The sequence below is a fragment of the Lissotriton vulgaris genome, chromosome 1_1 (assembly GCF_964263255.1).
Source record: "Lissotriton vulgaris chromosome 1_1, aLisVul1.2, whole genome shotgun sequence".
Lineage (NCBI taxonomy): Eukaryota > Metazoa > Chordata > Amphibia > Caudata > Salamandridae > Lissotriton > Lissotriton vulgaris.
Window position 1 is genome coordinate 1036162032 of NC_141685.1, and position 23103 is coordinate 1036185134.

At 49.2% G+C, this 23103-nt stretch overlaps 1 protein-coding gene across 7 annotated transcripts in view; it reads right to left on the reverse strand.

Moving 5' to 3' along the window:
- The window catches only part of LOC147748470 (dedicator of cytokinesis protein 7-like), a 476862-nt gene that overhangs the window by 287811 nt on the left and 165948 nt on the right, over positions 1-23103 (reverse strand). For all 7 annotated transcript variants that reach the window (XM_086962164.1, XM_086962156.1, XM_086962145.1 and 4 more), the window contains exons 15-18: positions 13143-13260; positions 7092-7162; positions 6704-6842; positions 6037-6138 (exon numbers count right to left, since the gene is read on the reverse strand). In XM_086962164.1, coding sequence (XP_086818290.1) covers positions 6037-6138; positions 6704-6842; positions 7092-7162; positions 13143-13260 — 430 coding nt within the window. The remainder of the gene's footprint in view (positions 1-6036; positions 6139-6703; positions 6843-7091; positions 7163-13142; positions 13261-23103) is intronic.

The following is a 23103-nucleotide window of genomic DNA, read 5'->3' on the forward strand; positions in this document are numbered from 1 at the left end:
AGAGTTCCAGCGCGCCCGCCGGCCCTGGGCCTTCCGCCTCGCCCAGTGGTGTTCAAGTTGCTCCATTACCGGGACAGGGACTGGCTTTTACAGAGGGCAAGAGAGGCAGGGCCCTTTCAAGTGGACAACAACAGAGTCACCATGTTCCCGGACTATACATTTGAAACGCAGCGGCTCCGGGCGAACTTTCTGTCCCTCAAGCGGGAGCTCCGCAAGGAAGGCATCAAGTACTCCCTGTTGTTCCCCGCCAAGCTGAGAGTGGTGGTGGATGAGCAATCACTATTCTTCACGACCTCCGCGGACGCCTGGGACTAGTGGGAAACTTATAAAGCGGGAACGGACGGTGCTAAGGCCAGGGAGGAGGAGGCTAAGGTGGCGCAACCGATCAGGCAATCCCAACGGATCAGGAGGAACCTCAGGAGGACCGGAAAGCCATCGATGTCGCAGACGGAGGCGGAGAGGTAGGCGGCGCTACAGGCGGTAGCGGACTTATCCAGGGCCGCCAGAAGTCAGTCCGGGAAGGGCACGGAATCAGAGAAACCGGGCACGGGCTCGGAGACGGGACAATCGGAATTTGGTGGGGCCCGGGGCCCTATTGTGACACCGCAGACTTCGGGGGAGATACTGGAGGCGTGTTGAACTGAACTGGTGGAGTGGACTCGTTGGTTGGACACCGGGGCACTGGGCCCGTGGCAGTGGAACGCTAATACTTGAGGTTTAGGGGATATGTAATGTGGGGATTGCGGGGTGGAGTGCGCGGGGCTGATTTGCTTTGTGGTTCTATCGCATCAAGCCACGCCTTACTGGCCCCTAAGGTCACCGCAGTGGGGACTGCGACCATTACCGCCTTTCCTTGAGGGGTGGTCGGGAGTGTTGGTTTGGATGGGGGTACTTCCAGTTGCGGGGGGCCTGTCCTGGGGGGGTGGGAGTTGCGAGCAGTTGGGGTTGCTCGGGGGGTAGTTGTTGTTGGCGGGGTTCGGCTTCCTGTTCGGAGAGGGTGGGTGGGTGGGCCCGTGGTCGCGGGACTTGTAAGGACATTGTTCTTTGTTGTTTGGTCCGGTTGTGTAGGGGGGGATGGCTAGTACCGGGGCGTTGAAATGTGTGACCTGGAATGTGCGGGGTATGCAATCCATGACGCGCAGACATAAAGTTCAGGCGTACCTCAAGCGTAGGGGGGTTCATGTAGCGTTCCTGCAGGAGACACATCTTAATAAGCAGGAAGGGGCTGCTCTGCAAAGGCGCTGGAGGGGACAGCTATTTTACACGACATTCTCAGCTTTTGCAAGGGGGACACTGATTTGGATACGGGCGGGGGTCCCCTTCCAGGTCACAAAGTCATTGGTGGACCCGGAGGGCAGATATGTGGCGGTGGAGGGGAGGCTGAGAGGCAGGGTGATATCTCTCTGTAATGTGTATGCTCCTAATGTAGACCTGCCCGCCTTCTTGTCTACCATCTCGGGCAAATTGGCGGGTTATTTGGCAGGGCCGGTCCTCTTGGGGGGGGGACTTCAACTCGGTTGAGGATGTGTTACTAGATAGGTCCCATCCCCCGCTGCGCGCGTCCCCAGTGCATAGGGTCACCAAGCGTAGGTTAGAATGGCAGGAGAGCTGGGCCCTCACGGATGCATGGAGGGCGTTGCACCCCACCACTAGGGACTACTCCTTTCACTCGCACCTACATGACCTGCATGTGAGGCTGGATGCGTTTCTTTGCTCGGCGTGTGTGCTCCCCGCGGTGGGAGGGGCGGAATACTTGGCCAGGACGCTATCGGACCACAACCCTTTGTTGCTTTCTCTGGACTGGATAGTGACTGTTAACTGTGTGCCAACATGGCGCCTGCAACCCGACACCCTAGATGACTTGTTGTTCAGGGAGGCCCTGGGTGAGTGCATTGAGAGGTACTTCGAGGAGAACAGTGGCTTGACCTCCACGAGGGCGGTAGAATGGGATGCGTTTAAGGTGGTGGTGCGGGGACACTGTATTGGACACACGGCTGGGGCTCGTAAAACTCTGTTGGATGACTTAGATAAGGCTGAGGCACGGCTGAGGGACTTGGAAAAGAGGCGCCCGAATCACCCTGAGTTGCAGGAGGGGCTTAGCGGGGCGCGGGAGGGGCTGGCGGTAGAGCTGGAGCGGCTGCGTAGCTTTGATCACAAGGCGTACATGACGAGGGCACACGCGGAAGGCGACAAGGCGGGGTCGATGCTGGCTTGGCTCGCTAACCCAGTTCGGAGGGGAGTGCCGATCATGAGGATCCAGGAGACAGGGGAGGAGCCCTACCACACTCAACCCGGGATCCTGAATAAGTTTCGTGCTTATTATGAGGGGCTCTATGAGAGTGGTGGAACGGGAGGAGCAGAGGAGCTTGAAGAGTTCTTGGACGGGTTACAGTTACCGCGAGTGGAGGACTCGGAGGCGGAAGAGCTAGGTCGACCCATCTCTCTTGGAGAAATTGGTTGTGCAGTAAAACAGATGGCCAGAAATAAGACCCCGGGACTTGACGGGCTACCGATCGAATTCTATAGTAAATACTTAGAATACCTTGCCCCACGGCTGCGGGAGGTGTACAATGAGGCACAGGCGAGGGGTCGACTCCCGGGCTCCATGTGCGAGGCCCTCATGTTCCCGCTCTTGAAACCGGGCAGAGAGGGTGCGGCTCTGTCCTCGTACCGTCCGTTGTCTATGTTGACGACGGACTACAAGATCCTCAGTAAAATCCTGGCCAACAGACTGCTGGTACACATGACGAGCCTTGTTCACGGTGACCAGTGTGGTTTCATACCGACACGCAACACCACTCATAACATTCGTAGACTTACGAGACTGATGGGTCCGGACTGGCCGGGTGCCGTCTCCCCATTTGTCCTCTCCATTGACATTGAGAAGGCATTTGACAGCCTTGAATGGGGATACTTGTATGAGGTGATGCGCCGCTTCGGGCTGGGGGACGGATACATAAACTGGACCAAGGTCCTGTACACCGAGGCGGTAGCAAGGGTTCGGGTGGGCACACTGATCTCGAGACAATACCCGATCGGGCGTGGCACTAGACAGGGTTGTTCCCTATCCCCGCTCCTATTCGCATTGGCGATGGAACCCTTCGCAGCGGAGGCCAGACAGGGCCGCCACTACGCAGGTTTATCATTTAGGGGACGGTCGCACTTCATCTCCCTGTATGCAGATGACCTGCTGATGTTTCTGGCCGATGCGGGCCCCGAGCTCCAGGGGGCGCGGCAGCTACTGGAACGGTTCGGCCGGTTGTCGGGCCTGAGGGTCAACTGGCCTAAATCCTGCCTGAGGCCGGGAGAACCGTGCCCACTCACTGCTCGGGAACTCCGGTGGGAGCCGAGTTGTCTGCATTATTTGGGGGTCTATGTTTATCATACCCCGACCGACCTACTGGACGGCAACATCACTCGCTGCATTAACGCCCTGCGGGGATCCATGGACTTCTGGGCGACTCTGCCGCTATCCCTGGCTGGTAGAATCTCCCTGCTTAAAATGACAGCACTGCCCAGGCTTTTGTACTATTTTAGGACACTCCCGGTATGGATCCCGAGCTCTGTTTTCAAAAGCCTGAGGTCGTTGGTCATAGCTTTTTTATGGGGCACGGGAAGGAGGCGCATAGCGCTCGACACTCTGTTGCGCCCCAAAGATGAAGGAGGTATGGCGGTGCCGGATTTTGAAGGGTATTACCTGGCCGCGCAGCTGCAGATTTTTACTCAGGAGGTGGCGAGAGTATATAGAGGCCCCGAGGACGCGAGACTGGAAGGCACCCCGCGGCACGTTCTGGCGTACATTACGCTGCACCAGAAGCTCCGGGTGGGAGACCTGACGGTCGAGGAGCAGACGTTCCGGCTATGCTGGGACCGGGCCCGTAAGCGGGCGGGGGTCCGCCTTATGTATGCCCCCGAAATACCGCTGGGGATGGTCACCGCCCTCCCGCATGGAGGCGACTGGTCGCGCCTACTAGGATGGGAGGAAGCGGGTATACAAATGATAGGTGATCTTTACGAAGATGGGGTGTTGCTGCCGTTCCAGGACCTGCAGGAGCGATTTGACCTTCCGAGGGGCGACTACTTGCTACACGCGGCAGTCACGGGCGCTATGCAAGCCCACTGGGGGGAAGGGCTGCAGGAACCGGGCACCTCGATGGCATGCCAGTACACTATGATGGCGGCGGGAACTTTTAAGGCGGTCACGTGCTTGTATTCTAGGATGCAGTGGGAAGCCTTGCAGCCTTTGGCAGCCCTGAAGGCCAAATGGGAGCTGGACCTTCAAGTAGAGATCCCTGACACGACCTGGGGCCAGTTGCTAAGGCGGGCACGGAAGAGTGCGAGAAATGCCAGGTTTCAATTAATTCACTTCTATGTCATCCACAGGGCGTACCTCACCCCCGGGAAAATCCAACAGTATTTTGGGGTGGCCGACGCTATGTGCCCCAGATGTAACACAATTGGGGCGGATTTGGGCCATATGCTGTGGGATTGCCCCTCTCTGGGAGACTATTGGCAGGAAGTTGGGCGGGCCCTTAACAGCGCGACGGATAGGGATATCCAGTTCACTAAAGCGGTTGGCGTCCTTCATTGGTTCCCTCACACGCCCAGGAACAAGACGACTAGTAAATTTATAGATTTAGGGCTTATCCTTGCCAAGCGGGAGATCACGAGAAACTGGAAGTCCAGAGTGGGACCCACGTATAAAAGATGGTATGGGGAGTGTCTGAGATGGGCCGCGTGTGAAAGTACTCTACGGTACCAGATGGCCTGGAGGTTGAATGACGAGAAGGCTCTAGAAAGGGCAACTGCATGGGAAGTGATGGTACAGGCGCTCCGTGATATGGATCTTGAGGAGCGGGAGGGCGAGAGCGAACTGGACCAGGCAGACCCTATCACTACACAGGAGAACACACCTTAGCGAATACATACTTCCTCCTGCAACACACCGGACACTTTCACACAGTTAACCTAGCACTGAGCGACCACGGGGGAGGGTGGGTAGGAGGCTGATTTGGAGAGGGGTTGGGGTACCGAAATTTGGGGTGGGGGCGGGGCGAAAATCACAAAAGCAACCCAGAGATATTTGCCTACTGTAGTGATCAGACGTTGTAAGGAGTTACGAGAAGTTATCAGGGATGAGGTCACCCACGCCGAGGACGAGGGGGACCTCCCGGATGAAGAAGAACTGGACAATAATAATCATGTACAAGCTGTACATTTACGGATGGTTATATTGTCTGTACATTTCTATTGGTGTTGCAATAAAAATGATGTTAAAAAAAAAATAAAAAAATAAAAAAAAAGAAGGGAGAGCTTATAACATTAGCCAAACCATGACATGTCACTGGTACATGGTAAACCATACTTTTGTTCCCACAGAGAAAGAAAATCCAGCGTAACAAAGTCGGCAGAACTGACAGATACTTCAGACACAGGAAGCTTAAAGGAGCAGGTTTTCTGCTACTCACTGCATGGAACATTCACCTAGAGGGCCCTGACTAAGGAACAAAGTTCATTTCCACCAGTGATTGAGTGCACAAACAACTTAACTTGTCAAGACTAATCACAAGCACCAGACATACAGCCACACAGCCGCGATTGCAGTGTTCGCTGAGGTGCAAAGGGAAATGTGTGCAGTGGAGAAAGGAGGGCAAGGACAGTCGAGACACAAAAGAACACACTAGGTTGGTAAAACAGGCACTGGCAGTCACCGCTTCCCGTCTACTCCCTCTACGATCTCAACTGATTCTATACTTCAACTGAACACTGAAGTTACTACTCACTGAAGGGCCTCAGACATAACCATGAAGTTCTTTGACATTTAGGAATGACTGCTGCGCCTCTGTGCTTCCCTTCTCCAACTCTTCTTGAGACCACAATTCTTAACCCCTAACAAATCTGTGGCACTAACAATGAACAATGCCCATAAGTTTACCCCTTCTGGAATATTTAACAAATACAGATTCAGAGATAAAATTATTCAATCTCTGTTAACAGTCAGCGCATCACTGGCATCTTCTTGTGTGTGGTACCTACATCAGGGGTGAGCACAGAGTAGCTGGGTGGAGGCTTATCCACAGACACTGGCAGTGAGAAGATTCCAGTCCGCAGGCGACCATGTTGCATCAGGGGGATCCACTGCACAAAGAGGCGGGGAGAAAGAGGAGATATTATGAGCAGGTAGGCGTGTCAGCAGTGAGCAAGGAAATGTTTTCGGTAATGCATCCACAGGGCTGACAGTAGTAGCTAGGGCTGCTAGTAGTGAACAAGGGTAGTCTCAGGAGACCGAGATGGTGCCAGTAGCAGTGACTGAAGCCAGGAAATCATAGACAGAGTTGGTTTAAGGGGCCTGGGATGCTGCCAACAAAAGGGGCTGATGCTAGCAGGCATTTAGTTACAGGCCTGGTGCCAATGTGTTGGGGAGGCTGGTGTCATGTTAGTTTGGCATGTCAGTTTGCTGGTAGCAGGAAGGGCTGGTACTGGTGGGTAATGAGTGGAGCCAAAAAACAATCAGATTTCACCAGGCAGGGTTAGTGGTAGGATTGGTTCTAAGGAAGAATGATAGCAGCAGGCAGGGTAGATTTGGGGCAGTGAGAGGGTTAGTGGCAAATGGCAGATGAGATTGACAGCGAGGAGGGGTGACACCAGGTTTTGGAGCCAGAGGACAAGCCTAGCACCGGGGCACATTGTCAGAAGGGCTCACTGTGTATCCAACAGGAGTCTCCAGAGGTGTGTTCTGCTTCTGCTGGCAGCTGACATGGTAGAAGGTAAAAAGCAGGTGGTGGTTGTCGGTCAAGTTTCCTGGAATCTTCATCTTGAATTCTTCATAGAACTCAGGAGATCTGGAATTAAAAAGCAGTTAGCCCACACTGGGGTTACAAAGCATACAACAAAAAACTCTGACTTACTTCAAGGGCTACAATATTTAATTTACTGCTCCAGGAATGTCCAACAGGTCAACAAATTAACTATAAAAAACCCACAACCAGTAGCTATTGTGTACCACAAATGAATACAGCGCCACATTTAATGTTGGTGTGCATGCAGATCATGAGGAAGCTGCATTGCGGACCAAAAACCAAGATACTTACTTATTGTGGTAAACTACCGCAGTGCAGGCCTCTTTTGTGAACTCACTGCAGCTTGACTTGCCAAAAATAACCTGAGAAATAAGGCAAAGATTTTTTCATTAGAATGGGTGGTCCTGATGTCCTAACAATTGTCTCTCTGTACACCACCAAAGTGTCCTCCAATTTTTAGCTTTCACTTCCCGATGGCTGAATCTGACCCCGTCCCAGTTCTGAGATGAAAACAACACATAATACAATCATTTATTGCGGTTCGATTTCTCACAGCACATTCAAAAGCATGTCACTGACAGGAACTGTTGCCTCAACCATACTAAAAGCCTGCCTCACGTACAGCATTCTTGTATACGTGTTTGACAGTGTTATATGCATTACAAGACTTGATGCTTGCTAACATAGTCTGTTTTTGTGCACTGCTTAATATAGGTTGTTTGTGTTCACTGAGCTTAAATGCAGAAGACCGGGAATTCAGACTTCCAAATAAATAGAATTTCTTTTCTTTAGATGACGCAAACTGATGAAATGTTTTTTGTGTGCAAAATTACGACATATTCTATTCCACTTTACTTGATCTGAGGGGAAATGTTCCATTTACTCGCTGAATATTTGTACACGCTCATGCGTCGACCTCTACAGATGCGCTTGTAGCAAGCCTATTGGCTAATAAGTAAACCAATATTTCTGCAATGCTTCCAATAAAAACATTGTCTTCAGCAAAGTATGGCACACACAACGCCATGAGAAAATCTCCCACTGTGTAGGAAATGCCTCTCCTTTTTCTGTGCAAAGGTTGCTGCTTTTCTCTGGGTCTACAGGAATGTACTCCTAAAAGTGTGGGGTCCTCACATCACCTAATAAAAGAGATGCAGGACAGGCCCAGACTGACCTTCCAGTATTCCAAAGAACTTTTAATTACATAAGGGACAACTTCTTGCAGTGAAGATTTCCATTCTCCAAATCAGAGAAATCTAAAAGTGTAGTTCACACGGTTCAATTTGGTCCATTTAACTATTAAAAGAAATGCCTACAGCGGGGGCATGGTGCTCCTGTTCACAGAGAGTCATCTTCAAACCAGCAACTCTCCTAGTTCTGAAAGAGATCTCTCCCGTCAACTGATTTTTAGTTTAAAAAGAAGGGGGTCTCAAGGAGGGTCTCTCCTCCCTAAAAGTGGAAAGACAACTTTGTTGGTTCAAGGTTTTAAAATAAAGATGAGACAAGAGGCAAGAGATTCCTGTTTCACACCATAGTTCCTCAGAGATTAGCTGCCCCCCTTCCATCAGTGAGGGAGTGGAAAAGCTTAATTGCACAGTTAGGGATTGAACCATCTTGAGACATGAAAACCCTAAAACAAGCAGTAGGTAATACAAGTGAAGCAAGAGTACGACAATCTACATTATAAAGTATTTTTACAGTTTTACTCTGAAGGCTTGACAAACTTTTACTCCATTCTTGGCTGAAGTGGTCATTTGCTCCACAATAGCTGAACTCGGACACCTCACTTGCTAGAGGTAATCTTTCTGAGCCAGGGACCTTATAACAGCCCTGATTAACAAAGACGGGAGTAGAGGTAGAATTCAGAATACAACTTTGAGTGATCAACCCGATCTTCTGCTGTTTCGCACGAACACAAAAAAAGAACAGCAAAAGAGGTGTAACACTCACAAAAGAATGATGAGAGATCTTCTCTCCCGAGCATATTTTTAATTTAATCAAGGATGCCGGTATGTATGCCTCATTCCAGGGCCCTTGTTTTAGTCTGAGAAGGCAGGGTAGAGATTAGGCTCAATCTCACATCAGGGTTGTAACAGAACATCTCTGACATCTGTGTGTCAACTTAAAAGAGTTAACCCCAACTATAAGACATTTCCTCTGGTTCCTATGTTTTTTTTATTTATCATCGTGAGGTGAAGCAGATTTAAGTCTCATACCAGGACTATAAGACTCTCTTTGTGCAACCACATGCCACATCAGGGCTAGTGAAGTGTTTCTCTGGTCCACAGTTTTACAGCTGGCCCGTCACACACAGGGTGATATAAGAGGAGTGACATCTTAGTGTACTCCTGTGCCAAGGGCACTGAAGACCTCATTTGCTGTCTAAAGTACAGGTGGCGTCACTGCAGTCTCATTTTACATAGCCCTTCCATGACTAGATCACAGCTACATAAACAAAAGCTGGCATTAGGGGACAGCAGAGTCAAGACATCCTCAGCCTCCTTCGGATCAGGCTTCAACCTAAAACCTCCCACCCATACAGTACTGTCAATTCAAGGAGTGTGAATTCCTTATGAATCCAACATTCAAATAGGGTAGCATAGCAGTGTTACAGGTTGATCTTAAACTGCATTAAATAGCAAAGTACCACAGAAGAATATGAAGCTTGTTAGGAGGAGAATGCACACGCCAGTGAAGAGACACAGAATTCAGATTCCATGTGTGCTTTTGAAAGAGAAGACATTTCTAGATCAGGGAGGCCTTTCTAGATCAGGGAGGCCTTTCTAGATCAGAGGGGGGCCTTGGGCCTCTCAAAGCCACACAGGTGCCTGCTTCTGAAACTCCCAGTATGTCCAACAACCTGTAGGAATAGTCGAACTCTCAGGTTCACAAACGAGCGTGCAGGGTGTCAGGGAGGCAAAAGTCTATTGTAGCCTGATATCACCTGATGGTCTTTGTCACTAAGTGTATGGAAGAGGGTTTGGCAAATTATCTTTTTTTGGGTGGCCTTTTTTTTTTGTGAGGCCAAAGTTACCATTGTGACCTACTTGCATTTCCCCAAAACCTGTCCTTGAGCTTACTGTGGAGAGCAGAGATGAAGTGTAGAGTGACAGCATAGCGTGACCTCAGATTCTAAGTGTCAGGGCGGTGCTTGGTGAGGAGACCCACTCCACCTTAATATTGATGTAATGTTAAATAAAGCAGTTCCCCAACCACTGTATTTCACAAAGGGAAGACAATTTTACCACAAGGTGTTACCCATACAGGAGGAGCAGGCAGCAAGAGGATGAGTGACAAGGATTCAACTCAATACTGCAAAATGGAAGTCAGTCGGACCGGCTCTTGGGAGGGACCGGACATTTTCAAAGGCCAATACAGGAGTGAAGGTCTTAACCTCTTCCAACACACCCACACCGGCCTCACTAACCCCTCCATCCAATGGCACAGTTGTGTGCAAGCCTGACCTTTGATTCTCAGAGATCGCTCAGCCTTGCAACAGCTACAAACACAAATCATAATTTTATCCCCCGCCGCCCCATAGTCAAAGTTATCTTATTTATTTGTATAGCGATACTAATTCCCTGGGGCGTCTAGGCGCTTGACAGCCAACCGCATGACTTCACTGAGATTATGTAGAAGCTCTGGTCTAAATATGGGAAACGTATATGGTAAATAACCAGGTCATTAAACCTTTCCTAAAGGAAAGCAAGTCGGGCAAATTCTTAAGCTTAATAGGCAGATGATTCCACAGTCTGGTTGTGATATGTATTAAGCTATTACCGCCCGAGTTCGTGAGTCGGGGTTTGAAGACATACACCAACTTCTGTGAAGAGGACCAAAGATTTCTGGACGGAGTGTACCAGCGGAAGCCGTCAATCAAATAATGTAGGCCATGTTTAAGCAGGGCCTTAAAGGCGAGGCAGAGGGCCTTGATATTGATCCGTTTTTCCACTGGCAGCCAGTGTAAGGCATTGAGGTATACCAAAGAGCAGCCGGTCTGCAGAGTTTTGGAGAACCTGTAGTTTAACAAGGCGTGCCTTGCGTATACTGACCAGGAGGGAATTACAATAGTCCAGCCGAGACAAGATTAATACAGAGACCACTGTTTTTTGCAGTTCTGGAGGTATGAAAGGAAAATCTTCCCTCAAAATGTTCAATGTATATAAAGTAGATGATGTGAACGCTTTCAAGTGGTGGAAAAAAGACAGGGTTGTGTCGAAAATGACTCCCAGGTTTTTCACCTTAGTAGTTGGAATGGGGGGCCCAATTCCGAAGGCCACCAGTCGGAGGACCAGAAGGACGGATCTCTGCCAAAAAGTAGAACTTCGGTCTTATTAGAGATTAACTTAAGGAAGTTTTCTGACACCCATCTACTCACCTGTTGCATTCAGGGGTGAAAGTTGTGGGCTGTGTCCTGAATAATATTTGAAATGGAGACAATAATCTGAATATCGTCTGCATATGAAACCATAGCAAAACCGAGCCCTGTGGGTCCTGTCATTGGAGCTCAAAGCTCTGGGACCTATAGCCGTCCACTTCCACAAATTGTTCATAATCCATAAGGAAGGATTTAAAAAGTGAAAGGGCTGCCCCTGCTATGCCTTTTTTTTTAAGGCGATTTATCAGGAGGCTATGATCTACTGTAGCAACGCAGCTGGAAGGCCCAGCAGTAGCCAGATAGCCTGGCTGATGAGGATTATGAATCCGAAACCGGTCCCAGGATGCTTGTTTCCGGTCCAGGGAAGACATGGCTTGGCAGTTCGGGCTGGACTGTTCCCATGAGGCACAGGGTCAGACTGATTTGCATATGTCCATGTCTGAACTGGGGTGGCTGTGAGCTAAAGAATGGTGATGGATTAAACCCAGATCAGTTGACTGGGGGTGAGTGTTTGATTTGCTCAAACGCTCCGCCCATCATCCTCTTTTGTATCCATTATCTACTGAGCGCCTGATTTCTTCTGATGCAGTGATCCGTGCAAGCTCAGTGCTGTGTTCACTGCGGAAGCCATACTGTGTTGAATCCAGGATGTGGTATTAATGAATGTGAATAGTTCTTGCTTCATATATTTTTCAAGAAGTTTAGCTGGTCAAAGACAGGCAGGAAATTGGACGGTAGTTGCCTGGATCTGTTTTATCCAAGTTGGATTTTTTTTAAAGTGGTAAAATGGAAGTCTTTTTCCAGATTTTAGGGAATATTCCAGTTTTATTGACTAGATTGAATATCTCTAAGTCGCCGTGCAACTGTCTTAGTCACTGTATGCAATATCTTGGGAGGACATGGATCCAATGGTAATCCGGAATTGGTGGTGGAGAGAAGTTTAGTGATGTGCTCATCTGTTATAGGTGGAAAATCTAAGAGTTACCGAGAGTGGAAGACACAGTGAATGTTGGAGTCATGCAATTCTGCTCTCTCTGCATCATAAAGTGAAGACTGAGTGTTGTTATCATTTATAGGTCGCACGGCAAACGTATCATAGATGCTCGATACCTTTCCACAAAAGGAAGAAGCTAAGGTATTGCAAGAAGCTTGGTCTATTACATTATAACTAGACTCCTGAAGGGGCTGAGTTTCTGGACCATAGTAAACAATTCTTTAGAATTATTCTTCGCTACTTCAATTTTCTCCGAGAAGTAATTGATCTTCGTTTTATGGATCGTTCCTTTGTATTGTGTCAGTAATCCCTTATATAATTATTTTTCCTTTATGTCATAAGAATGTCTCTAGTGCCTTTCTTTTCTATGACATTGCCTGTTAAGAAGTCTTAGCTCCTCTGAAAACCAAGGTTCAGTGGGGGCCGTCCTGGTTATTTTCCCTGCTTTCTGAGGAATTATTGCTTGTACTGATGATGCAATCCTGTTATGATAACTTGGGAAAGTAGACTTATTTTTGCTCTTTAAAACATATTTGCATCAGTAATTATAACACCATTAGACAATTCATGCCTTCTAAGTGTCCCATTCAAATCAAAGTTTTAATTAATGTTCAATTTGTTTATTGGTAATTACCAGGGTTGAGGTTTGAACCTCAGTAGCACAGGTAATACCCCTGTAACAAGTGAGTTATGGCATGTATGGACATGGCATTTTTAGGCTATCCGCAGAAGACTATATTTACATATCATGTCTTTGAACGCATTTCACTGCCACAGCCAACTTTTATGATGAATATCTTGCTTGTATCTGACCTGCCTGGATCTGAACACTGCTGGTTTAGTTTAGACGTAAAATCTGCTCTTGAGAATATTGGAGCTATAGGCAAGCAGTCTTCCACAACATGCTCCTTTTCCACTCTGCAGGATGCCGCCATCCTCAGCCATCAAAACTCAGCTTTCCCTCACTCACCTGCAGGGCCTGGCTAGGATCCTCCCCAGCCATGAACTGGACCTTGACGGCAATGTTTCTCACTGACCCCTGGCGGTTGCTGAAGTTTAGGCTGTGCGGATAAACATACAGCAGGTTCCTGAAAAAGGTAAAAGACAAGTCAAACAGAGGTTCTTGTACTTTGGGCTTGCAGTTTTAAGGTAAAGTAGGAGCAGAGATGGCTGTTCCCCTAAACATGTTGATCACTTCCCATCAATCACCACTCACTCTACAGACTAGTCCGTGGGACCAATAGGCACCCTCAACCATCAGGTTACAAATCTCAAAGTCCAGTCTACCGAGTTGCCGCTCCCTGGCTAGCCCGGCACAGCAGCTCCCCAGGAAGAGGACCCTGTGCTCCTGAAGGTCAGAGCTGTCCCCCACCAAGTGATTGGACACCAGGACCAACCGGAGCTGCACAGGACCAATACCCGGGGTACTGGACCGCTTCAAACAAGCAAAGACCATGAGTGTCTAGACAGGACTCCCAAGACAAATCAGCCATCAAGGGACGTCAGCACCACGTATACCATCTTCCAGAGAGGCCCAGCTGGTCCTGATTGTGGCACCCTCAACCAGCGAGAAAGACAACAGCAAGGCTTCAGGGCACACAGATCCCAATCAAACTTTTTGCTCTGCACCCGAGCACTGACAAATCGACTGTGCTCTCTGTCCCTCGGACCTTTGTGGCCCCAGCCCTCCGTTGGGAGCTCCTGGACTTTTCGTCATGTCCCCCTCTGCAGCCTGTTTCTAGGTGGCTCCCCTTCTCTTTAATTACATAGCACGGAGAGCTACTAGCACCTCTGCACCTGGACGCCCCAGGAAAGGTAACGAGAAACTGCTGATGGACCTTGGCCCCTTACGACCAAACGCAAATAACTGTATGCTTTACATGCCTTTTCTCCCATAGGAAAACATTGAGCGTAAAAACACATTAAAGTGATCATCTAACTTGCCTACATAAAATCAATATTTTAAAAAGTACTTACTTGCTATTGAAGTTCTTGTTATCAAATAAATAAAAATAAGATTTTTTTTAATAAATTGGTCTCTGATGTATTCTTGAGTGTGTCTCTCATTTATTGCCTCTGTGTGTGTCAACAAATGCTTAGCACTACTCTCTGGTACGCCTAACTGCTCGCCACACTACCAAAAAAGAGAACATTTGGGGTATAATTTGAGTCTCTATAAAACAATCAGGGTTTACCTGGACTCTTTACACAGTGCACCTCCTTTTGGCCCACTTTATAAACAGCCAGCTTCCTACAAATGTCTCCCTGTAATTTTGTCATTTGGAACGTTTCAGTCCCCAGAAATGGGTTTAATATTTGTATTGGCCTTAGAGTAAAGTATTGCTTTGGGATTAAAAAGTGCGCTTACTTGAAATCCTCGTTTTTATGAGTCTCTAGTAAGTACTACTTTGACTGTGGCCTTTAGAAGCAATTCCTTTACATGTAGCACAAACATTTGACGTTCGTTATCTTTTTGGTGTTAATGTGGGTGGGATTTTCTTCAGCTCTACACGGCAGCCAGTGTTTTATCACATTTAGAAGACAACCGTCTGATGTGATTTCTTGCACCTTTTACAAGAAATTCGAATTCTGCCTTCTACAGATGTTGTGTGTTATGGGGAACTTGATGATGCAGTCATTTGTTCTGTTAAATTCTTTGGAGTTTTGCCCCTTCTCCTCAGCCCCTGGCACAAAAGAACTGTCATGATGACAAAAGAGATGCCATAGTGTAGCTGTTGTGTGTAAGAGGAGTGTGGGCCCCTGCTGGCCTGTTTGAAGAAACTGTGGGTGAGTATTGTCCTTTCCTGCACTACTTACCCCTTTCATAAATTACATCTGGCCTTGAAGGCATCCATAGCTCTTGCTGTAGCAGGTGCTTTTTAGGTCTCGGCTAAAAGACGCGCGTAAGCGCGTCTCCGCCGAGATCTTATGTCAGCGAGTAGCAGTCCCAGGAGACAGTCCAGGTCGCGCGCATTTCCTGTTGAGGCGATTGCCGCGGGCCGCGCGCTCTGCCACTGTCTCCTGAGAAGCTTCAAACACGCCTGCGCATACACGCATACACACACGCATGCACACAGACATCCCTACCAATACGGGAGCCGCCCGCTCGCCCCCCCCCCCCCCGCCGACAGATGCGCACCTTTTAAAAACTCTCCAGCAACGGGCCCCTTATGCCGTTACTACTCCGGTGATCAACCATTTTTCAGCGCTTTCAATTGCCCACTATCCCGGCACTCTCGCCCCCCCTTCGCATGCCTCCCAGTGCCTCTTCCGCTCTCTCCTTTGCCCACGATACTGCACCCACCCCTCCCCCACCTCGCCTCACACTCTACGCCGCACCTCTTCTGACAATTCCCCCAGCGCCCACGCACGCACATAGACACACACCCCCGGACACACACACATACACGCGCGCACAAGCACACACACACGTGCACCAAGGCCCCCCATCGCACACATACATATACACACACAAGCGCCCCCCCCCCCCCCAAGTAAGGGCACTTACCGCCACTCCGGAGATCTGCAGCCTCAACCACTGCTTCTCCGGCCAGACACTCGTGGGTGCGGGCTTCGCGCACAAGGCGGAAGTCCCGCCCCCACCATAGCTTTCGTTTTCAGGAGTGCGCGCGCCGTAGCAACAATGGTAACACTTTCATTCTCAGCCAGCCCATCATAGGAGGGTCACGCAGAAGGGGGCGTGCTTTGTGCTTCCTCCACAGCCACGCAGAGGAAATAAACACGGGGCCAACCGCGTAGCTGGGGGGGCGGGCTCATCGTCTCGTCATTTAATGGTACAAGTATCTTATTCAGGACTCGTCCAGCTTGTTAGTCTGTACCGGGGGACCTCACTTGGGTTTCATCATGGGGAAAGGTTAAGTAACTGCGTATCAGGAGCAGATCGTTCGCGTGATGACTGGCAGACCGTGTAAGTGCACAACGTACACCTATCTAGCAGGATGGACCAGCCGCCGCCCCACAGAAGATGCCGGTGGTTAGGAGTGTTTATAGCAGCCACTGTGGCGTATTTATTATCTGAGGTATGGTCCCCTTGGTTGGGCTGTTCCAGCAGAATCAGGCAGTCCCAGAAGTTATCCCCATGCTAGGAGCCGATAATGTAGCAGGTGCCCAGCATCCGGCGGAACCACCCTCTGTTTTGTAAATGACTGTGATTCACAATGGTTTGGCCTTGGCAGTAGTTGGGCATTGGGTACTTTACTGGTCCGGAGCTTGCCCCCGGCATAGGGGCGGTGATCACTAGTTCCAAGTCTCAAGGCTGCGAGATCGTCGAGGCTCCAGCCCCAGTGTAGCACTGATTCCCAACTCTCACAATGTTGGCTCAGTCCCGAGGTTTTTTGTAATAAGTGGGGTGGGACACCAAAGCCACCGGTCCCCAGTTGGCTGTGCTTGTTAATGTGGAGCACTTTGTCTAATACTGCCTGTGTCCGCCTTGGTTTTATCTCGCCTGGAAAGCGCCTTGCAAGAGGTCTGCCCGGTCCCTGAACCCGTGTGGGCCTCCAGTTCAGTGGGCGGCAGCCGGGTCGCACTGCTGCCCAGGGTAAAGGGTGGGTTGATCGGGGAGGGGTGAATGCGATTCCTTACCCCTATTACAGTGGCTGCTTTGTCTTGGTGGTGCAGTGTTCGCCACGCCGCTCCGAAGTCAGGTGGGAAGGAGAGGGGGTACCCGATGACGGGAGCCAGGCAGGTCTTCGTCCCTCCTGGAGCTGCCGGCTTTGTTTGTGGACCACCTCAGATCAGTGGCCTCCGGGTAAGGTATATAGGGAGCGGCAGTATCAATTGGAGTCACTCCTGCGAGCAGCTTGTCCTATTTCCTCCCGTGGATCTACACTTGGGCGAGGTGTGTATTCTAGTGCGCCTACTTCCACCGTGTCTCGCTTTGGCCTTACCTCGGAGAGCGCCGTGATTAGGAGGGGAGGCGAGGGCAAAAGCATACAATCTGCATATCATTCAGTGCGGCATGCGCTCCGCAGGTACTGCAATGATGGTAGCCTCGTCTGCAACAGAAAACATGCAGATATTTAGGGGCTTTTGTCGCGACTCTGGTGGAGCTCCTGTCTTAAGGCGCCATCTTCATCGGCGCCAAGCCATAACCCCCCTCGGTGGTGTTTCTTGTTTTAAAATACTTTTTTTCCTTCCTCGAGTGTTAACTGTTCTGACCGAATCTGGGATCTAGTGTCATTTTTCTTAAAGCATTTGCCGAGTCTTTGATGAGGCACTGTGTCACATCTCATTTGGGCTATTTCTTTTGGCCTACACTGGAATCCGGGACGCAACTTGCTGCTTGGTTTTAGGTCTTTTTAGAAAAGGGGGTGGTGATGAACAGAGTGTCTGAATTAAGCAGACCACTCTTACCCAGTCCAAAGATCAGGGCTTGATCCATCACCGTTATTTATCTCACTGCCCCATCCCAGATCAGAACCTGGCTATATGCAAATCAGTCTGTCCCTGGCCCAGTGCATCATGGGAACAGGGCAGACTAAACTACCAAGCCAATTCTTCACCAGAAAGGAGACAAGCTACCGGGGACCGGTTTCTGGCATTTCAGCCGTCTTCGGCCCGGCTTGCTTGAATCCTGATGGAGCAGTGAGAAAGGGTGCTGTGTATTGGCAATGTTAATGACAATGCCATTTATTTGTGATTTAAAGAAAAAAAAAATGTCATGAGCAATGCCAATAGCTCTACCATTAATGATGCCGAGACCATTGCATTGCAAATGCATGTTTCATCTTTTCTGGAAACCCATCTGGCCAGATGCCAAACAGACTTTCCCTATTAAAGGGCATTTTTATAGTATTAGTATCTACCTCTGGTTTGAAACGTGAAATGCATCGCCATACACTTATCAAAGCGTCTCTGGGTGCCTGTGGCTCTTTCTCCTTTATACCTGCTTTATAATCTTCTTGCTGTGGTGGTTATGACTAACTTTATCGCATTCTCAAATTGCAGATGTATTTCCCTAGGCCTTTTTCATTGTGTCTTTGAAAGTATTAAAGAAGAACTCATAATCTAACCAATTGTTTTTTCTTTTCCATGAGTGCTCGCATTTCGGCTTCCGGTCACACTTTCCAGGTCAGCAGTTTTTCTTGAGGTTCAGCATCACTGATCGCACACTTTTCTCGTCCATGAAAGTGGGGTATCCTGCTCCTTAGACATCTTCCAATCTCAGTCTTCTTCTCTATTTTTGATTTCGCTGTTGTATGTCTCTCGGTATGACTCAAGACCATAAGCCCAAATCTGACCAAGTACATACTTTTTATCTCAATACTAAACATGATCATTGTTGAGTGTCAGTAGGGGCTATGAATCACCAGAGGTGAAGCCTCAATAATGATCAGATCTTGTCATGGACAGAGTTTTAGAGTGTGGACACTGCACCGGAGAATGTTATTTGTGAGGCTTGGTTGCACGTGTATTTCTTGCTTTCGAGACCGATTGTTTGCTTTTCTGCATTCATTTAACCACCGAACATGTGGAATGAGGAGTGTCCGTAGGCCAAGTAACAGACATGTTTAATTGTAATGACTGCCTCAAACGTAGCTAATGGAGGTCTGTCAGAATGGGAGAAATGTGATCACATTTCCAAGTGGCTCACATCAGTATGAAGGAGGGCTTTCAGGGGTGCCAATGAGGTTTTCATTGCTACTGTGAGAAGGAAATTTCCATAAACAATTTGAGACTATTGCCTGGATCACGGAAACAAAGGTCTGATTTAGTAAACACTGGTTTAAGAGATTTTAGAGAGAATAGACCTGCTCTGGCTTATTTGGTCATGTGGCTGATATGAGAGTTTTAGGTTCATTCACAATTCCTGAAATGTCACCTCTTGCTTCAATTCTGGAGTGTATTCTTAAGATTTGAATTCAGCTAACTAACGGATGTCAAATTTAGCAGGGCAAGTCTCTGCTGAGTTAATTGATTTCTATCTTTTATTGATATAGCTTCCGAAAACCTAATGACACCCATTTTTGAATTTTAGTTGGACTGTTTGAGAGTAACTGCATTCCTGAAATCTGTGATTTTGATTTAAAGCTGAGAGTCAACCACATATTGTTGGATGTACACATGAGTTTTTCAAGAAACCTCCAAGTGGTAAAAAGTGTGGGAGCCCGTATGGTGCTCCAAATGGGGCTGGTAGAATAGCAAAGAAAGCATCACCAGTTTTAAGTAATTGTATTTTTTGGAGGGGGGTTACAAATCCAACCGTGATAGCACTGTTCCCATCATTCATTTCATTTCAGTAACATTTATTCGGTGTATTTAGACCATAAAAGTAAAAAAACGTTATAAAAACATCAATTGGACAAAAATCCTCAAATGACAGTGTTACAGTATCAGTAAACAGTGACCCACAAGAATAATCAATAAAAGTTGAAAAACAAAACTTGGTAGAAGGTAATGCTTGCAAAAAAAGTGAAGGCCGCTCAGCAATGACGTATATTCGCCGCCTTTAAAATGGGTAACAAATAGCGTTTTCTCAATAATGAGTAGAATTTACAAAGATTATAAAATGTATCGAGCTCTGAACTGAGCAGTCATCGCAAGGACACACAGGCAGATAAGAAAAATAAGAGGCCTGAACAGGAAAGGCAACAAGGAAGTGCAAAGTGCATAACCCGAGTCTGATCAGCAAACATTTGTGTTGCTGGTTGCTCACTCATGTTAGATATGGTTCATTGCTAGTTCTAGTGCAAATCCCCATATAAGCCTGGAATGTCGGTTTGTCTACAGTCCCCACATTCTCTCCACCAGGCACCCAGTTGCAAAAGTATTCTTCAGGACTGCAAGCTATGTTGGAGCTGGGCAGTAAAGGCACCCTTGATTACTGTCCTACAGATTCGTCACAACACAGGGAGAGCTATACACTTGCAATGTATGTAATATGTGAACAAAACTGGTTTTGTGCGACTATCATGTGATGAGCAAAGTTTAAAAATAAAAGTTTTTTTAAAAAGTATTCTTCAGGGGGGTGAGAGCACCACCTGACACACTACTAGGAGAGGTAAACAGATCCTCCCAACCTACACTACGGCAGAGGTTCGGAATGTACCTTAGCCAGGGAATGCTCAGGCATCGGTTTGTTCCAGTCAATTCCAAGCAGGATTGGGTGGTCTTGAGGAGTATCCAGTGATCTATGGTGTCAAAGGCTGCTGGTAAGTCTAGCAGGTGCAATGTGATTGGTGCTGTTAAATATTTTCATTGTGACGGTTTGAGAGCTACACTCTTTACAGGATCCAGGTTGGTTTGTTACACCTTTCTACACTTTGCCAGGTGGGGGGGAAGATGCACCACTAGTGTATAGTTGATCAAGGAATCTGGTTTTCTGAGAACAACCAACCTGCTTCAGTGAGTCTGGGAAGCTTTTGTCTGTAATCAATCAATCAATCAATCACGGCATTTGTAAAGCGCGCTACTCACCCGGGAGGGTCTCAAGGCGCTGGGGGAGAGGGGTATGTTACTGCTAGAACAGCCAGGTCTTGAGCTGCTTCGCCGAAGGTGGGTGGGGAGGGAGTTCCAATTCTTGGCTGCCAGGTAGAAGAAGGATCTTCCTCTGGCGGTTGCTCTGCGGATGCGTGGTACGGTGGCGAGGGCGTGGCTGGTCGATCGTAGCTGGCGGGTGGGCATGTAGAAGGTCATGCGGTCGTTGAGGTACTTGGGGCCCAGGTCGTGGAGAGCCTTGTGTGCGTGGGTGAGGAGTCTGAACGTGATTCTCTTGCTGACGGGGAGCCAGTGCAGGTCTCTCAGGTGTCCGGTGATGTGGCTGTGTCGGGGGATGTCCAGGATGAGTCGTGCGGAGGCGTTCTGGATGCGTTGGAGTCTTTTTTGAAGTTTGGCTGTGGTTCCGGCGTAGAGGGTGTTCCCGTAGTCCAGTCGGCTGGTGACGAGTGCCTGGGTGACGGTCTTCCTGGTTTCAGTGGGGATCCATCTGAAGATCTTGCGGGGCATGCACAGGGTGTTGAAGCACGAAGATGAGACGGCGTTGACTTGTCTGGTCATCAACAGGGAGGAGTCCAGGATGAAGCCCAGGTTGCGTGCGTGGTCCGTTGGTTTGGGAGCGGTGCCCAGGGCCGGGGGCCACCAGGAGTCATCCCAGGCGGAGGGTGATGATCCCAGGATGAGGACTTCCGTCTTGTCTGACTTCAGTTTAAGGCGGCTGTTCCTCATCCAGTCGGCGACGTCTTTCATCCCTTCGTGTAGGTTGGCTCTGGTGGTGGTGGGGTCGTTGGTGAGGGAGAGGATCAGCTGGGTGTCGTCGGCGTAGGAGATGATGTTGAGGTTGTGTTGGCGTGCGATGGCTGCGAGGGGGCTCATGTAGACGTTGAAGAGGGTTGGACTGAGTGAAGATCCTTGTGGTACGCCGCAGATGACTTCGGTGGCCTCGGATCTGAACGGAGGGAGGCGGACTCTCTGGGTTCTTCCGGCGAGGAACGAGATGATCCACTCCAGTGCTTTCTCTCGGATTTAGATGTTGCTGAGGCGCTTCACTAGGGTGCGGTGGCAGACAGTGTCGAACGCCGCAGAGAGGTCCAGGAGGATGAGGGCCGCTGTTTCCCAGTTGTCAATCAGGGTTCTGATGTCGTCGGTGGCTGCGATTAGGGCGGTCTCGGTGCTGTGGTTGGCCCGAAACCCGGACTGCGAGGGGTCGAGGGATCCGTTCGTCTCGAGGAAGGCGGCAAGCTGTCTGTTGACGGTCTTCTCGATGACTTTGGCTGGAAAAGGAAGGTGCGAGATGGGACGGTAGTTCTTGAGGTCGGTGGGGTCCGCCGTTGGTTTCTTCAGGAGGGCGGTCAGCTCGGCGGGCTTCCAGCTTTCCGGGAAGGTGGCAATGTGGAAGGAGGAGTTGATGTTGTCTCGGACATGGGGTGCGATGATGGCGTCGGCTTTGTTGAAGACGTGGTGTGGGCATGGGTCGGTTGGTGATCCGGAGTGGATGGAGTTCATCGTGCGGGTGGTGTCTTCGGTGCTGATCGGGGTCCAGTTGCAGAGGGTGGTGGTGGCGGGCATTGGTTCGGTGGTAGGGTGCGTGATCTGTGCGTCGAAGCTGTTGTGTATGTCGGCGATCTTGCGGTGGAAGAACGAGGTGAGTGAGTTGCAGAGGTCTTGCGAGGGAGTGATGTCGTTGTTTCCGGCGCTGGGGTTGGAGAACTCTTTGACAATGCTGAAGAGTTCCTTGCTGTCGTGGGCGTGGTTGTCCAGTCGTTCTTTGAGTGCCGTCTTCTTGGTGGCGCGGATCAGCTGATGGTGTTTGCGGGTAGCGTGCTTGAGGGCGGTCCTGTTGTCTGGTCGAGCCGCCAGGCTTTCTCGAGGGTGCGGCAGTTCTTCTTGAATTCCTTGAGTTAGTCGGTGAACCAGGGGGTTTTCTTGCTGCCGGGTCTGCTGGGAGGGTTCTTTAGTGGTGCGAGGTCATCGGCGCAGGCGATCAGCCACTTGGTGAGGTTGCTGGCTGCTTCGTTGGGGTCCGTTGTGCTGGTGGGAGTGTTCTGGCTGAGGGAGGCGGTGAGCTGCTCGGCGGTGATCTTGCTCCAGCTTCGGCGGGGAACCTGTTGCGGGTGGTGGTGGGTCGTAGTTCTTCTGAAGCTGAAGTGGACGCAGCTAAAGTGATGAGTTTACAATGGAGCACCACATTCTGGAGACGTGTTGCTAATATTAATGTTTGTTGATACTTCACTAATGTAACTGATGTAAATTCTGTAATGCTTCCATAACTACCAGCAGATAGTCTTCACAGCTGTTGGACGGAGTTCACTATATACAGGTTTTGCTGAATTCTGCACTTGTTCGTAAATGTCAAGTGTTTATACAAAGCTTCATAAAAGGAGGAAAATCCACAACTGTTTATGATCCATGCAGTGTTTGCGAGATGCTAAAGTAAGTGAACTTTGAACCTTTTCAACAACTATTGTGCATATCAT